General features: G+C 65.8%; 2 protein-coding genes across 2 annotated transcripts; both read left to right on the top strand.

Moving 5' to 3' along the window:
- The first annotated feature begins 204 nt into the window (after positions 1 to 204).
- Positions 205 to 9023, top strand: WIPF2 (WAS/WASL interacting protein family member 2). The gene is given in 10 exon segments (XM_050327479.1): positions 205 to 3674; positions 3676 to 3703; positions 3884 to 4016; positions 4157 to 4276; positions 4761 to 5141; positions 5144 to 5416; positions 6669 to 6719; positions 6722 to 6871; positions 6981 to 7082; positions 7794 to 9023. Coding segments are annotated over 10 exon segments (1311 nt in total). The 5' UTR covers positions 205 to 3642; the 3' UTR covers positions 7835 to 9023.
- A 436-nt stretch (positions 9024 to 9459) lies between these two features.
- Positions 9460 to 13388, top strand: CDC6 (cell division cycle 6). Its single transcript, XM_050327468.1, has 12 exons — positions 9460 to 9622; positions 9858 to 10091; positions 10364 to 10582; positions 10769 to 10968; positions 11050 to 11213; positions 11338 to 11444; positions 11583 to 11722; positions 11850 to 11950; positions 12083 to 12147; positions 12276 to 12475; positions 12595 to 12735; positions 12822 to 13388. Exons 1-12 carry the CDS (start codon positions 9460 to 9462, stop codon positions 12909 to 12911), a joined length of 1824 nt encoding a protein of 607 aa, XP_050183425.1. The 3' UTR covers positions 12912 to 13388.
- Positions 13389 to 16627: the final 3239 nt, after the last annotated feature.

The following is a 16627-nucleotide window of genomic DNA, read 5'->3' as shown; positions in this document are numbered from 1 at the left end:
AAAGCCCGAGTGACCTTAAATCCTGCGATGGCTGTCGCTCAGGATAAATTATTTATGTGGCATCCTCAGCTCCGCTGCGGGAGCGGGCGGGAATGTCAGGCTGCGGGGACAGGCTCGGAAATTTGGGAGGGGGCAGCGAGAGGAGCTGCGGGTTTGGATGGGAAGAGGGGGGGAAGATAAAGACGCGGGGGCGGGTGTTGGAGAGGTCCAGCCTTGGAAGTCGTTCCCAAACCGGTGCGGCCGCATTTCTGCACCGACATCAGAGGCTGGAAATTCCTCTTGATCTGCAGTTCAAAGCCTCCCTGAGGATGAGGCGCTGCAGCTCGGGCTTGCAAATGAGAAATACAAATCCGCCCCGGAGCCCAAATCCCCCTGAAAAGCGAGGAAATAGGCGGCTGAAGGTCACTGCTGCCTGTCCTGCTCCAGCAGCAATCCCCCCGGGATGAGCTGGATCGGGGCTGCTGCTGGGGAGGGCGTTTTAAATCCCTCCACGGCAAACGGGGCCTCAAAAACACCTGGAAAATGTGGTGTGTCACCCTGGCCGGGCTGGATCTGCCTAATCCAGCTGTTTTAGGGGACAAGGGGCAGCTGAAGGGCGAATTCTTGGGATTTAATGGTGTTTTGATCCTGGGGGTGACAGGGAGGTGCTGATCCAGAACACTGCTGAGGGGTCTGTGGCCATGGTGGGCTCCAGCCGGCGGAGCAGCAGCAGCAGTTCTGTAAGTGGCTTTCCTCAGGGTCACCTCAACCTCCTGATCTCTCCCTCGTCTCAAGGGTCAGCTTTTCACACCTTGTTTTCCTCACACTTTGCTCAGAGCTCTCCTGGGGTTTGGTTTGGATTGGAAAAGCAAAGGCACTGTGCAAACCTGCCCCTCCTGCCTCAGCCCAGCTTTGATCTGCGGGTGTCTCTGGATTCAGCTCTCCCCAACCGCTTTCCCCGTGAGCACAGGGAGCTCCGATGTGTCTTGGTGAAAGGATCCTGGTAAGGAAGAACAAAGGAGAAGTCGGAGTGTTGCTTCACCGGGATGGCTTCTGCCAGGCAGGAAGGGGTGCTGAGCAGTGCTGGGAGGAGAACTGCCCCTTTTCTCTTTTCCTGCAGGATTTAGCTTGTGTCTCCCTAATCTGTATCAGCTGGGTCTGTCTTCTTGCACATGAAAGGTCCAGGCTGTATTTCAAAGGCAGCGTTCCCACCCGGAGCTCTCCTCGGCTTTTCCCAGCCGTGTGCCGAGTTCGGGGCCTCTCGGTTTTGGTTTTTCAAAGTGACCTTTACTGTTAATCCCCAGCCCTAACGGGGCCGTGTGCTCGAACGGAATGACCTGTTTCTCGGGAATTCAGCTCCAGTTTATCCTCAAGCTGCTTTAGCTTAAACTCTTCCCTCCCCTCCTCTTGCTCTTCTAGGTCAGAGCCTGGATCCGAGCGCAGGTTTTGCTGTGAGGGCACCCTAAAAACGGGGAGATGGTGACTCGTGATTTGTTTGGAGAAATACCCTCCTCGCCCTACAAGTCCTGTGGGATTGCCCTTGTGGGGTTGTCTGGAGCTGCTCCACTTGTCACAGGGTGTCTGAGGGTCAGCAGGGCACACGGGGGAACCTTGTGACAAACCCCTGTCTGTCTGTCTGTCTCTCTGTCTGTGGGATGGTGCGTCCCTGTCACGGCGGCTCCTGTGACCCTGAGTGCCACCGAGGGAAGTGTCACCCTGGGAGTAACCAGCTGGAGCAGGGACGTGATGTGTGACGTTCCCGTGGCTCGGGAGCGGAGGTGACGGCCCTGGCACGGCTCCTGCGCTGGCTCAGGGCTGTGACACACGAGCCCGAGTCGGGAGTCTCGTTACCTGGCGCTGCATCCCTGCTAATTCCCTCCGGCGGCTGATCCGGCACGGCCGGGGCTCTGCCCCGGAGCAGCTCGTGCCATCCTGGCCCCGCGATCCCGCTGCGGGGGATCACAGGGAAAAGCGTTCCTGTTCCAACTCGTCCCAGACAAGCACACTGGGAGCCGTCTCTGTGATCCTGCTCTGGTGGGAAAGGCACAGGCTGGATGTGTTTGCTGGGCGTCATTCCCGATTCTGGAGTGTCTGGGGGATCGGGATTGTTGGCTCTTGGGTGTGAGGCCTCGAGCTGGGGCTTGACGGTGGAGGGCACTTCCACCAGGGAACTGGGAGCCTCAGGTGGCTCGGAAAACGCCGGGAGATAGAGGGAGGAAAGCCTTCCTGACAAGGCTGTAGCTGAGGAATTCTCACTGGGTAGAAGGGCTGATCTTAATTAAAAGGCAGTTTATGGATTTATTTATTTCCCTGAACCACGGAACTGGTGGTTTCCCGAGGGCAGGGGAGCCACTGGCATCACAGCTGTGCGGCTGCTCCGTGCTTCCCATTCTCACATGTCTGACAGGTGATGATGGACCTGTGTCCCATGGGATCAGTAAATTGTAGTTTATCCAGCAGGAGATGAGTCCGATGAGGGATCTGGTTGTTAATACCTGATGCAAACCTGGGTCACAAAGGAACTTTCACGGGGACAGGGGCTGTTCCTGTGGCCTCTGTCACTGCCCTCGGGGTCAGAAATGGGGAGTTTCAGGTGTGAAACTGCCCTGTCCTTTCCTCATGTTGGTGTTGTGGTCCCCGTTAGTGACTGTGGAATAGGTTTTCCTGAGGGAAGGATGTCTGTGGCCCAGAGAGGGACATTTGTCCCCTGCCTCTGGGGCTGCCCCGAGCACCTGGGACTCTCCATGTGGTGAGTGGGGCCTCCGGTCATCACATTCCTATTCCCTGAGTGGGTGCTGCAGGAAGGCCCTACCTGAGTGCTGCTGTCAGTGGCACGAGCCTGACAGGGAACTGTGACTTCCCGGTGATTCAGGCTCCTCTTCCTGTCCCCCCCTCTCTCTGTGCTCAGTCTCCGGTGCTGACCGGAGCTACCGGGCCCCAGGAGCTGTTCCAGGGGAGCTGTGGTGCCAGGACAGGTTCGTTTTGGGCTGGTGATGAGATGGGTTGGAACATCATCAGATCCATCTTGGGAAAGCTGGTTTCCCTGGCTGCTTGGAGAGCTTTGGTTGGGGCTTTGGAGCTGTGGGGTGCAGAGAGCCTTCCGTGTTGGGGGGTTATTGATGCTGTTGTTGGGAGCCACAGGGACAGCCTCGCACTGCTCTGGCTGCTCCAGAGACGGAGACGTCTGGCAGATTTACCCTGGCCGTGGCCGGAGAGGCCCCGGGGCCGTGTGCCAGGGCTGGCTGTGCCTCCTGCAGGCTCCTGTCACATTCCCACATGAGCATTCTCTGGCTGCAGCTGGAGGAGCTGGATGGATGGTGGCAGAGCTGCTTGGCTGGGTTTTCTCTGCTGAGCGAGGTCCTCGTGTGAGACACGTCCTGGGTATCATCTCCAGGCTCTCTGGGGGCCCTGGGGATTTGGAGTTGGGATGTGCTGTCCCACTTCTGGGACCTGCTGCTCCAGGGTGTTGGGAGGACTTGGGAGTGCAGATCCAGCTGCTGCCCCACAGAAGCTCCAGCTCAGCACCAGCACAGCACCCCGGGGCTGTGTTTCTCCGCGGGCTTTCCCCTCCATTCCCTCACCGCTTCCTCCCTTCCCGCAGGCATGAGTGCCCAGGCCTGCCCCCAGCACTGAGCAGCCGGAGCCGCCGGGAGCCAGGCCAGGATGCCGATCCCTCCTCCCCCGCCGCCGCCCCCGGCCCCCGCCGCCCCCCACCCTCGGTCAGGTAGGGGTCACCTCGTGACAGGCAGGGAGGTGGCCTGTCCCCTCATGGGGCCACCTGCCAGAGGAAGTGGTGCTGGAGAAGGCTGTGGGTGCCCCGGGAGGTGGGAATGAGGAGTGGGGCTGTGCCCGTGCCGTGGGTCGGGGTGTCTAGGGCAGGTGCTGAGCTGCTGCTCCTCCCCAGGCGAACACGGAACCGCCCAAGCTGAGCCGGGAGGAGCAGCGGGGCCGCGGGGCCCTCCTGCAGGACATCTGTAAAGGGACCAAGCTCAGGAAAGTGACCCAAATCAACGACCGGAGCGCGCCCATCCTCGAGAGTGAGTCCCCCCGGGGGGCTCCCGGCCCCGCGCTGGGCACTGCTGTGCTCAGCAGGGCTCTCACCCATCTGCTTCCCAGCAGCTCCTCATTGGAGGAGCGGATAATTCCAGGCTTAACCTCTCTGCCTCCCTCCTTCCAGAGCCCAAGGGCAGTGGCGGCGGCAGCTACGGCTCCGGCTCAGCCGCCATCCAGCCCAAGGGTGGCCTATTCCAAGGTGGCGTTCCCAAGCTCCGACCTGTGGGAGCCAAGGACAGCTCAGGTAACGGCCACCTGCCTGTGGTCTGCGTGGGGTTCCTGGGAGGGCCTGGAGCAGGAGGGGGTCGAGGATCTTGCTGTGTTTCCCTGGGGGTTTCAGCTGGTCAGAGGCAGGACCCCAAGTCCCGCCCTCTGTGTGGCACAGGCTGGCTGTGCCCTCCCCGTGCCACAGTGTCCCACATGTGGACCTCTCGTAGCGCGCAGGAGCCGCGTGTGTTGCTGAATGTTTCTCTCTGGTGTTCTCTGTGGTGATCAAAGAGTAGAGCGGTGAGAGAGGAGCCGTGTGTGTGGCTGTGCTCGCTGCCAGCTCCCTGCCTGTGCCAGACATCTGTGTGGCCTGGCCCTCCTCGGCCCCAGCTCTGCACAGGGACAGGGCACGGAGCCAATCCTGTGCCATTCCTGACCCTTCACTGTGCTCTCCTTCCCCACAGACAGCTCCCCCAAACAGATCCCTGTGAGTGCCCTCACTGTGCTCTCCTTCCCCACAGACAGCTCCACCAAACAGACCCTACAAGTGCCCGGCTCCCGCGCAGCCGCCCCCAGGCCCCCGGTGCCGGCCAGCAACAGCCGCCCTCAGGACGATGCCGACAGCAGCCGGGGGTCCCCGCCGGAGCTGCCACGCACGCAGAGACCCTCCCTGCCCGACCTGTCCCGGCCCGGCACGGCTGGCGGCACCGGCATGAAGCACAGCTCCTCAGCCCCACCGCCTCCGCCGCCGGGACGCCGCGCTGCCGCCCCCCCAGCCCCCCCTCCGGCGCAGGCCAAGGCCTCGCCCTACAACCGGGAGAAGCCGCTGCCGCCCACCCCGGGACAGCGCCTGCCCGGCAGCAGGGACGGACCCCCCGCCCCGCCGCCCGTCAAGCCCCCTCCTCCCCAGTCAGCCTCCGGACGGGCTCAGGGGCTCAGGGCCAGTCTCTCGCCCCCCCGCCGCCCCCTTACCGGCAACCGCCCGGTGTCCCCAACGGCCCCTCCAGCCCCGGCAGTGAGTCGGCCCCGGAGCTGCCGCAGAGACACAACTCCTTGCACAGGAAGGCACCGGGCCCGTTGCGGGGTCTGGCCCCACCGCCGCCCACTGCTGCCTCCCCCTCCCTGCAGAGCAGCCGCCCCCCCCCGCCGGCCAGAGACCCCCCGAGCCGCGGAGCAGGTAAGAGCCGTTTGCTCCGTGATGCCCAGGGTGGGTTGTGGGGGTCCCTGGGTGGTGGTGGGGCTTGTGAGAAGGGAGTGGGAAGAGTTGGCTCCAGGGCACAGTGAGGTTCCACAGAAGGGTTGATTAAACATTGGAAGGGGCTGGCCAGGGAGGTGGAGTCACCATCCCTGAAGGCGTTCAGGTCTGGTTGACAAGGTCAGGATTGGTCACAGGTTGGGAGTCAATGATCTTGGAGGTGTTTTTCAGCCTAAGTGGATCTCTGATTCTGCCCGTCGTGTGTAGGGGCTGAGCAGGGCAGTGGCTGCAGTGTCATGTTTAACACATGTCCTCTGTCATGTCCCATGCCCATCCAGCTCCTCCCAGCCTGGTGTTGGTGGTGGGTTGTGTCTGGGCAGCTCCTGCCCACAGGTCCATGTGCTTTTGTGGGGTGGGAGGTGCGAACACGGCAGAGCCAGAGCTGTATAGTCTGTCTCTGCTCCCCTGAGCTTCCTAAATGTCACTGGGGGGGTGACAAAAAGCCGTGGCAGAGCAAGGAGAAGCCTTTTCCGTGGCGGTGCAGCCCTTGGGAGCGTGTCCCTGTGGCCGGGGCTGGCGCTGGCTGTGCCCCGGTGCCCCCCCGTGCACTCCTGGGCTCCGTGTCCAGACCGCAGTTCCCGCCTGGGCCCCGGCCAAGCCGCTCCGTCCTCCTGGTCCTGCCAGAATCCCTCCTTAGAGCTACGGCTGGGGAGCTGCGCTGTCAGCTCGGCTGTAATTAGGCTAATGAGGAGCACGAACTGCCACCGAGCCTCCGCGGGAGGCTGGGCAGGAGCGAGAGGTGGGTCGGAGGGGCCGGGGGTCCTGTCACCGCCTCGGTGGCACTGCAGACGTGGCTTCCAGCCCTGGCTGGCAGTGTCTTGGCTCCATGGGGAGCTGCTGCCCTCAGACTCCGGGATGTGCTGGCTCATAGCTGCTCCTCGGATGCCTTTTGTGGAGGGACCCGTGCCCAGAGTGGGCTGGGAGCATATGGGGCCGGAGCAGCCCCCCGGGGTGGGCGGTGAGCTGGGGGGGCACCGGGCTGGCTGGTCGCTGCACTGCAGCTGCTGGAGGGATGAGGAATGCAGATGTCAGGAACGAGCAGGAAATCTCTGGGAACTGTGTAGGAGCATCCCTGGGCTGTGGTCTAGCCCAGCCACTGGCCTGGAATGCTCCGGGGGATGTCCTTGGGTTTGCCCCGGGAATGCCGCGTTTGCTGACCCCGCTCTCCCTGCAGCGCCCCCGCCCCCTGCCGATGCTGCGGAATGGGGGCGCGATGCCCCCACCCCCGCCCCTACAGACTGCACGGCCCTGCCGAGCCCCCCAGCCGGGGGAAGCCCCCGCCACCGCCCACCAGGACCCCGGCCGGGCCACCGCCGCCGCCACCGCCCGTGCGGAACGGGCACCGCGACTCCATCTCCACTGTCAGAGCATTCCTGGGTGAGTGGGACCCCCGCACGGATCCCCCTCGGAGCAGAGCCTCATGGCTTGGGCTGGGCTCCCGCAGAGCCCCCCTCCCTCACCTGCCTCTTCTGCCCCTTCTCCGCAGATGACTTTGAATCCAAATACTCCTTTCATCCCGTTGAAGACTTCCCAGCCCCAGAGGAATATAAATACTTCCAGAGAATCTACCCCAGCAAAACAAACAGAGGTGAGGAGGATGGGGGGGGGTGTTTTGGAGGAGGAGGAGGGGGTATCCTGCAGTCCCTTTCCCCTCCTGTGCCCTTGGGGTCGTGTTTGTCCCCGTGCAGGCTGGATGGTGCAGTGGCCTCGCCCCAGGCCCTGCCTACGTTCCTGGGGTTGCCAAGCCCCTTTCCTGGGGGTGCTGAGCACCAAGAGCAGCTCGCTGTTCTCCACGGGAGGCGGGGGCTGGGAATTTGGGTTGTGTGGGTGTCCCATCCCACCTGCTGGGAAATGCCGCAGGGCTCATTTTCCCGGCTCCGTTAGTGCCGGAGGGGGGTCCTGAAGGACCCTGCAGCTGGAGCTGGGGCTGGACAGGGGCCGGGGGGCACAGCCCCTCTGTGTATCCTGGGCTGGGCCCTGAGCGCCGGCGCTCAGACCCGGCAGAGCTCAAAGTGCCCTTGGTGCCGCGCGTCAGCTCTGCGGATCCCGGCGGAGACTCCGGGGAGAATGGGATGCTCGTTTATTTTTAGAGCCATGAATGTTTAATGCGGGTTTGAAAAGCCCCGAGCTCGGTGCGGCTGCTGCTGCTGCCAGGCGCAAATCCCAGGCTCCAGATCTCCTCGGGGAGGGAGGGAGGGGGGGCCCGGCAGCTGGCGCGGGGGTGTGGAGGAGGGAAAGCAGACGTGCCGGATCCGGCTCTGCGGAGCTCCAGCTTCCAACCTCCTTCCTTGTCTTGCAGCTACACGTGGGGCCCCCCCTCTGCCCCCCATCCCCAGGTGAAACCGGGCTGTGCAGGTGGATTGTTCCGGAGCAGACACACGGACCTCCTTCCCCTCCCTCAGCCGGACCCCTCCTAGCACCCAACCCCCCGGATCCTGCATGGCACACTCCCGGCCTCTCCGCCTTCCCCAGGACCAGCGGATCCGCCCAGCCCAGCGCCCTCCACCAGCCCCCCCCTCATCTATGCACCCCTCGGGACTCATGGCAAGCCTGGATGGGTCCATCCCTCGTTCCTCCTCATGGATCCTGGGCAGGGATCAGCCTGGGAGCTGGGCACCGGACTCTGGGCTGAGCCGTGTGCCGGCTTTGGGGACCAGGGGGCTGGTGGAGAGGGGCTGGGGATGGACATGCCACAAGACCTCTGGAGCGAGGGGGAGCAGGGACAGGCCTGGGGAGCCTGGTTATCCCTGGAGAGCCTCATTATCCCGCTGGAACCTCATTATCCTGGGAGAGCCTTGTTACCCCGGCACAGCCCATTGCTTTTTTGCACAGGAGCCATTAGAGGGGGAGGGTGAGTGGGACCATCCAGGGATACCCTGGCAGCGCTGGGTGGGGGGGACCCCCATCCCTGTCCCCTCTCAAACCGGCACTCCCCACCCTGGGCTGGGCTGGGGTTTGGGGGGGTCCTCTGACTTTCACTGCTGAACCCCCAAACTCAAGCATTTTAACAAGGAAACACTAATTATCTTGGGGGGGGGGCAGTTTGTGCTGGTTCTGACACGTCAGGGGGCACATTGGGGGGTCCCTGGGGGGGCCAGTGACGTTTTGCCTTACACACTCCCTGTCCGACGGGTGGTCCCGGCCGGACTCTCCGTGTTCCCGCGGGGGGGGTCACACTAACGTAGTTACTGATCTCTTTGTACCTGTCAAGCGCCGTAGGAGGATGGTGGGGGGGCTGCAGGGGGGCTGCACCCCCTCCCCAAGAACGGTTTGGGGTTGGTTTGGGTGGTTTTTTTTCTATGGCGATGGACCTTTCCCTGTTGGGGTTGGAGCGATGCGGGTGAAGGGTGAGGGGTGTTTGTTTGGGGGGGTTCTCTGGAGGATGAGCCCCCCCAGCGCTGCCCTTTGGGTTACATAAAAGGGTCAACACGGTTCTGCCCCTCCCGGAGCGAGGGACCCTCCTAAGAGGGAACAGAGGGAATTGGAGGAGCTGGAAATCGCATTTAAATAAAAGTAATAAAGTGATAAATGATTGTCAAGGGCACTGTCTAGGGGGTGCTGGAGAAGGGGGGGTAGCCAGGGACCCCTGTTGTGATGGCCCCAGGGGCTGCAGATAGGGCACTCCACGTACTGGGAGGCATGGCAGAGGGTACTGGTGGCACTGGGACCATTGGGAAGGCAGGATTGTGTGCTCTGGGAGCATGGCGAGGCGGGATGGGAGGGCTGCGGGCACCGGGAGCACAGGAAAGCGGGAAGGGGGTGATGCTGGGAGTGCTGGGAGGCACCATGGAGAGTGCTGGGAGCAGGGAGAGGCAGGATGGGGGGATAATGGTGGCAGTGGGAAGGCAGGATGGGGAATGGAGGCGCTGGGAGCACACGGGGACGGGCTGGGCGTTACTGGGAGTACTGGGAGTACTGGTCCAGACCAGACTACAGCTCCCAGCATGCTCCGCGCGCCTTCCGCCATGTCTCGGGCGCGCTCGCCGATTGGCCGCTGTGTTGCGGCCCTTCCTCCGGCCTCTGCGATTGGCGGGGGCGGCGGGGGCGCAGCCAATGGGGAGGAAGGGGCGTGGCCAGCTCGGGCTGGTGGCGCGAACTGCGGAGCCGGGGCTGATTTGGCGCGAGAAGGTCGTGGTGGCAGCGAGAGGGTGAGGGGACACGGGGGACACGAGGGGGACACGGGGGTCGGGGGAAATATGGGGGTCAGGGGGCTCAGGGTCGTGCCGCGCGGTACCAGGGGCGGAGATGGGGGACAGGGCTGGTGTGGGATGGGCTGGGGGGGGTGCCCGGGAGCCGCGGGACTGGGGGTCTCCCCCGCCTGATCGGGGTCCCCCCCTGACCGCTGTCGCCCTCCCCACGCAGCCCCCCACCATGAGCAGCCGCAGCCCGCAGAGCCAGACCACCATCGGCTTCCCCCGCACGAGGAGCGCCCGCCGCCTCGGGGCCGCCCCCCCGGCCAAGAGCGACTCCGGCCCCTCGCCGCGCCCCAAGGGCTCGGGCTCGCCCGGCCAGGCCAGCCCGGGCACACGCTCGGCCCGGGCCGCAGCGCAGCCCCTGAGCCCCAAAGTGCAGCCCCTGAGCCCCCGCAAGCGCCTGGGTGAGTCCTCCCGCTGCCCCCTGCCCTCGGACCCCCCGGGAATGGTGGGGAGCCCATCCTCTGCCCACCCCACCCCTGCAGGGCGGGAGTCTCGCCCTGGGGATACCGGGGCAGGCTGATGGGCTCGGCTTCCACCTCCACCTGCTTTTGGCCCAGCTGCGTTTGTCGCTTCACCCCCATTTTGGGAGGAGAAGCTGCTCCCGCGGGGTTTGGGAGGTGATGAAGCCCCCCCAGGGAGAGCGGCCCGGTCACCTCTCCCTGTCCCCCTGCAGGTGACGAGAACCTCTGCAACGTCCCCCAGGCCCTGCCCGGCTCCCCGGCCAAGCGCAGCAAGGAGAACCGGGGCCGGCGGCTGCTCTTCGGGGACCCCCCGGCCTCCCCCGAGCAGCCCAAGAGCCCGGGGCCGACCCCGAGGAGTGGGGGGCCAGAGACCCCCCGGAGCTCAGGGGTCAATGGGCAGCACCCACGGACCAGGCTCTTCCGGCAGGAAGGTTTGTGTGGGCAGGGATGGGGGAATGGATGGAGGTAGAACTGGGGAATACAGGGGTGGGGATGGAGCCAGGGATGAGGATAGGGATGTGTTGATAGAGCCAGGGATGGGGATACAGCTGGGATTGGGATGGAATGGGGTCCTGGCAGCACCACATCTCCCCTGAGCCCTGTCCCTCCCTGTGCAGGTACCTGCTACCAGCAGGCCAAGCAGGTGCTGCACGTGGCTGTGCCTGACCGGCTGCAGGGCCGGGAGAAGGAGGTTGGGATCCTGCGGCAGTTCCTGCGGGAGCACGTCCAGGGCCGCCGGCCCGGCAGCCTCTACGTGTCCGGAGCCCCAGGGACCGGGAAAACGGCCTGTCTGAGCCGTGTCCTGCTCGACTGCAAGGTCTGTGCCATGGCCAGGGGGCTGCTCTGGGGGGCTGGGGGCAGAAGCTCGAGGCTGGTGTAACGTTCCCATTCCCGGCAGGATGAGCTGGCCCGGAGCAGGACCGTGGTGCTGAACTGCATGGCCCTGGGCAGCCCCCACGGCATCTTCCCTGCCCTGGCACAGCACCTGGGGCTGCCCACGGCCACCGGCCGGGAGCAAATCCGCAGCCTGGAGAAGCATCTGACAGCCCAGGGGCCCATGGTGTGAGTTCCCCATCCCTGGGGGGTGGTGTGGGTTCCCTGAGGGTGCTGGGAGCAGCTCTCCCTGCTCGGGGTGCTCTAAGGAGAGGGTGGGCAGAGCGGGGACTCATCTGCACTCCCCTCACAGGCTCCTGGTGCTGGATGAGCTGGACCAGCTGGAGAGCAAAGGCCAGGACGTGCTCTACACCCTGTTCGAGTGGACTCAGCTGCCCAGCTCCAGGCTTGTCCTCGTGGGTGAGTGCGTGGAGTGTCGCACTGCCCCCTGGGCACCCTCCCTGTTCTGGGGGCGCTGATGGAGGGTTGTCTTTGTACTCTCATGCTGCTGTCTCCTCGAGTCACAGCCCTCACCCTCCTCCTTTCCTTGCTTTGCAGGGTTGGCCAACGCCCTGGACCTGACAGATCGGAGCCTGGCCAGGCTGGGAGCCCACCCAGCCGGCAGCCCCCGCCTGCTGCACTTCCCACCCTACACCAAGGAGCAGCTCACCCACATCCTGCAGGAGCGGCTGGGCCAGGTGGGGACATGGGGGGACACCCATGGGGGGCTCTGCCATCCTGCTGGGGCAGGTGGGGACACGGGGAGGGCATGGGGGTGCTCTGCCCGTGCAGGAGGCAGCACTGACAGCCCCAGTGCCTCGGCAGGTGGCCGGTGACCCCGTCCTGGACGCAGCCGCGCTCCAGTTCTGCGCCCGCAAGGTCTCCGCGGTCTCCGGTGACGCTCGCAAGGCCCTCGATATCTGCAGGTCAGTGTGTGCCCCAAAACCTGGCAGAGCCAGGGCCAGCATGGCCCCTGTGAGCCCCCACGGCTCCCCTGCACGGGGGAGTACCTGTGCCAGGGGTGCCTCTGCCCCGTGCTCAGTGCTGTCCCTCCCCAGACGCGCCGTGGAGGTGGTGGAGCTGGAGGTGCGAGGCCAGACCCTGCTCAAGCCGCTGCCAGGGGGTGAGTTGATGCTGCCAGAGCTAAAACCCAGGAGGGGGCACCTCTGGGCTGGCCTTAATCGGGGCCTGGAGTCACTTTCTGGGGCACCGCTGCCACCTCCCTTTCTCACCCCCCTCTCTGCCCCTCAGGTGACTCCCCGGTGTCCCCCGTCCCCAAGCGCGTGGGGCTCCCGCACATCTCCCGGGTGCTCTCGGAGGTGTTTGGGGACCGGCTGGCGGGGGGGCCCCGAGGGGCCCAGGACACCTTCCCCCTGCAGCAGAAGGTGCTGCTCTGCTCCCTGCTCCTGCTCTGCCGGCACCTGCGCGCCCGCGAGGTCACCCTGGGCAAGGTGAGTGGCAGCAGGACCCTCTCGGGGCTGGGTCCGGACAGTGGGTGGGTGGCCCTGGGTGGGGGGATCTCCCTTGGCTGTGACTCCAACACTGTGATGACCCACCCTGCCTTCCCCAGCTCCACGACACCTACAGCCAGGTGTGCCGGAGGCAGCAGCTCCCTGCCGTCGACCAGGCCGAGTGTCTGTCCCTTGTCACCCTCCTGGAGTCCCGCGGGGTCCTCGAGCTCAAGAGGGCCAAGGAGGCCCGGCTGGCCAAGGTACCAGGGGGGTGGCAGGGCCTGGTGGTGGGACTGGGGTCTGGATCTAACAGTGCAGTGCTGAGCGTCCCTTGTCTCCCTCCCAGGTCTCCCTGAAGCTGGAGGAGGCGGCGCTGGAGCACAGGCTGCAGGACACAGCGCTGGTGGGCAGCATCCTGGCCAGGGGGCTGCACTAGCCCCTTCCCCATGGCCCCAGGGAGGGATTTCGGTGCTGTGGCTGGCACAGGGAAATGGCTCCCCAAAGCCTTGGACGCCTGTCAAGTTGTGCCCTGGGGCCCTCAGTCTGAGGTTCTTTTATTGATATTTTTAATATATTAATGTTATTAATGATATATTATGATATCTATGGGAGCTGAGGCAGGAGGCTGGAAGACGCTCTCCCAACCCCTTTGCAGCCAGGGGTGGTGGGTGCTGATGCTCCTGGCCCTGTTCCCACCCCTGTGTGTGATCCTGGGGTCTGGTGTTGCTCCTGCCATGACCCAGAGACTGTGATTGTTCCTGACTCCTTTGGAGCCTTCTGGGGCCTCCAGAACCTTCTGGGCCCTTCTGGCTGCAGGAAGAACCGTCCCAGTGCCAGCCCTGCTCTGGGTTCCAGTGCTGGCAGTGGCACAGGGTGGGCTGCAGGGTCTGCCGGGTGTGGGGGGACAACAGGGACCCCTTTATCTCCTGCCATTAATAAAGTTATTCTGGTCGAGCTCTGGCTCTTGTCCCCCCTGTTCCCCCCACTGTCCCCCTGATCCTTCCCTTACCCAGGGCTGTGAGGACCCATCCCTGTCTCCCCCTGCCCCTCTCCTGGGCTGCAGCCCCCTCTGAGCCTCCCCCCTCGCTCCTGGCTGCAGCTCCTCCGTTTCTGTTAAATAATGGACGCTTTGACCTAATTTTGCAGCTTCCCCATCTCGGGGGGGTGTGGTGGGCTCTGGGCAGGCGGGGGAGCAGGGAGGGGACGAGGCTCTGTCAGTGCCACCCATCCCCCATCACACCCCACCTCTGACCATCCCACCCTGTCCCCTGGGACCCCCCGGCTGCCCCCTCAGCAGCTCCTGGACAGGGAAGGGGTGCTGGGAGCAAGGCGGGATGGGCTTCCTGGGTCCTCTGTTTCCTCCTGGCCCCATGGTGTGACCCTGCTGTGTGCCAAGCCCCATCCTGGCTCTGCCCCCTGGCTCCGTGGTCTTGTGGGATCCCCATGGGGACATTGGCACTTGTGCCCAGGACAAGGACACAGAAAAAGCGGAGCCTGGCGAGGCCGCTGGGACCCATCAGGGAACGGGGCATCCCAGGGATGTCCCCCTTTCTTACTCCCTGTAGGGCCAGAGGGCACCCAGGGCCCCCCAGCTGCCACTGGCTGTGGGGAAACCGAGGCAAGGGGAGCAGAGGGGGGCACTGGGAGGGCCGTGGGCAGGCTCAGCCCGCGCTGCCGGGCGCTATTTATAGCCGGCACTGCCATGTGTTGGACGTGTGTGGCGGCACGGGCGGGCGGCGGGGTCAGCCCAGGCTGTGCCCGCTCTGCACCGCGTCCCTGTGCCCTCGCCACGTCAGGGGGCTGGGGGGGGACCCTGTCCCTGCCCCTCCCCGTGCTGTGAGATCAGCAGCCACCTGTCACCGGGCTCAGTGGGGCTGTACCGGCGTCCTCCTGCCTGTGGGCAGAGCTGGGCCGGGCAGGGGCTGCCCTGGGGGGTTCCCAGCTCCCCCACAGGCCGGGGCAAGTCGTGTCCTGCCCTGCGCCAGCCCCGGGGGTGATGCAGCCCCAGGGCACATGGGGACGTGGCGCAGGGTGACGGTGTCAGGAAGGAAGCGCCTGGCAGCGCGTGGGGCCGCAGTGACGTGGTGGTGACGCAGGCGCGGCCCCCGCACCCCGTGTCCCCCCGGCTGCCCCGGCCCGCCCTGTGCCCACCCCGGTGCTGTGTGAGGTGAGGGTGGCACAGGCAGCTGCAGGCAGAGCACGGGGGGCACCCCCACGCCGGGGTCAGACAGGTTGTGGTGGCCGAGGTTGGAGGGTCCCCGGTGCCACCACTGTCCCCAGAGTGTCCTGGCTGTGCGGGTGGGGACAGCAGGACAGCGCGGGGCACACGGCTCCCCTGGCCGTGCCAGTGCCGGCCCTGGCTCTGCTCTCTGCTGCAGTGGATGAAAAATCAATGGCGCAGCTGGATCTGGGCGCGTGGGTGCCGGAGCTCCCGCCGGGGCCCTCCGTCACTGTGGGCTGGCAGTGCCACGGTGGCCAGGGGACACCCTGTGACACCAGGGTGGTGATGGCCTGGGGAGGCCAAAGGGGTCAGCGCTGCCTTCCTGTCCCCCCACCCCGCACACGTGTGCCGGTGTCCCCCAGCCCCGCACGCACACACGTGCCGTGCCCACGGGGCCGGGCAGTGCCCAGCTGTGCCGTGGGCAGCCCCGCGGGCGCGTGTCCGGCCGCGCAGCCGCCCCGTGTGCGCGGCGGGGGCCCGGTGTCCCCTCGGCGGTGTCCCCGGTGCCCCGGCCGCCTCGCTGTCCTCCCTTGCACTCTCCTTACATAAGCGGCCACGTGGCGGGCACGGCCGCCTCCCGCCGCGCCGTCACCGCCGGCACCCAGATTCCATCTGACAGCCCCTTTCCGCTCGGCTGCTCCCGCCTGGCACCGCGGCCGGGGGTGCGGGGCAGGACCCCACACGACCCCGCCGCGCCGCCACCGGGCCCCGCGCTGGGCGAGGGCCGTGGGGCCTTGGCGCGACCGCGGCCGCCCTGTCCCCGTGGCACCTCCGGCCGCGCCCTGGCACCCGCTGCCCTCCCGCCCATCCCGGGGCACGGCCAGGCCTCGGCACCACGACGCCGCGGCACGGGCCGGGCCTGGGCCCCATGGGCGGGTGGGACCCGGCCGGTGATGGGCTCAGCCCCCCGTGGGGTGCTCGGGGGTCCCTGCTGGGGGTGCAGGGGGGGTCGGAGCGGCCGCCGAGCACATCTGGGAGTGATTTGGCACATTCCTCTGGGCTGAGCACATGCCGGCGCTGCGGCCTCGGTGCGCGGGGAGGGGGCCGCGCTGGGCTGTGGGTGCCCCGCCCTGGCTGCCCCCAGTATGGGGGATCCCACCTCGCCCTGCTGAGCACACAGGGGAAACTGAGGCACAGAGTGGTGTTCGGTGTCTCGGTGGGCACCACCCTCCTGCTGCAGGGCCTGACAGGCACCCAGGGGTCCAGAGCAGTCTGGGGGCAGCAGGAGCCCCCCGGGGTGTGTGCTGAGGCTGTGCACACTGTTCGCAGGTGTCTCCCCAGGGGAGCCCTGCCCCTTTGTCCCCTCGTGCCATAGGGTCCAGGTTGTGCCTGTGGGTGCAGGGCCCTCAGTGCCCCTTCTGGCCCTCCAGAAGTGTGACTGGTAGCCTGTGTCTGTGTCCATGTCCCTATCCCCATCCTGGCATTACCGTCTCTCCTGGCAACAGACAGATCGCCAAGGACTCCCCCCCCGGGTGCAGACCCTCTACACATCCAGGGGTGCCACGGGTGCTCTCCAACCCTTCCCCTCTGAGCCTGAGGTGGGGGGTGCAGCTCAGGGACTCCCCATCCCTACTCCCCCCATCCCTCTCACCCCTCTTCCTCACACCCCGGGAGCGCCCACCCTCCCTTGTGTTCCCCCCATGTGGGTGCTGCAATCCTTCACCCTGGGGGGTGGGCACGATGCCCAGAGGCAGGGAGGGGAGGGCACAGCGTGCTTGGCGAGGCGTGTGTGTGTGTGGGGGTGTCAGACCAGCTGCTCCCGTGTTTGGAGGGGAGGGGGGGGGAAGAGGGGCACCCAGCTTGGGGTGCGCGGCCCCTTTAAGAGCGCCCCCCCCCCGCGCGGCGCGCGCACCCACTTTCTCCCCTTCCGCTTTCTGGAGACTTCAAAGAGTTACAAAGCGGCGCCAGACCCCGCCCACGCCCCGCCCACC

This window comes from Myiozetetes cayanensis, unplaced genomic scaffold (assembly GCF_022539395.1).
Source record: "Myiozetetes cayanensis isolate MyiCay16 unplaced genomic scaffold, myiCay2020 scf34, whole genome shotgun sequence".
In the NCBI taxonomy this organism is placed as follows: Eukaryota; Metazoa; Chordata; class Aves; order Passeriformes; family Tyrannidae; genus Myiozetetes; species Myiozetetes cayanensis.
Note: the sequence above shows the minus strand (reverse complement) of the source record. Positions and strands in the feature narration are given on the sequence as shown.

Excerpts from the sequence above, each read along its gene's own strand:
- CDC6 (XM_050327468.1), top strand. The coding sequence starts at position 9,460 with ATGTCTCGGGCGCGCTCGCCGATTGGCCGCTGTGTTGCGGCCCTTCCT. Across the intron at positions 10,583-10,768 it reads CAGGCTCTTCCGGCAGGAAG|GTACCTGCTACCAGCAGGCC; the intron begins GTTTGTGTGGGC and ends CTCCCTGTGCAG. Across the intron at positions 11,214-11,337 it reads ACAGCCCAGGGGCCCATGGT|GCTCCTGGTGCTGGATGAGC; the intron begins GTGAGTTCCCCA and ends CTCCCCTCACAG.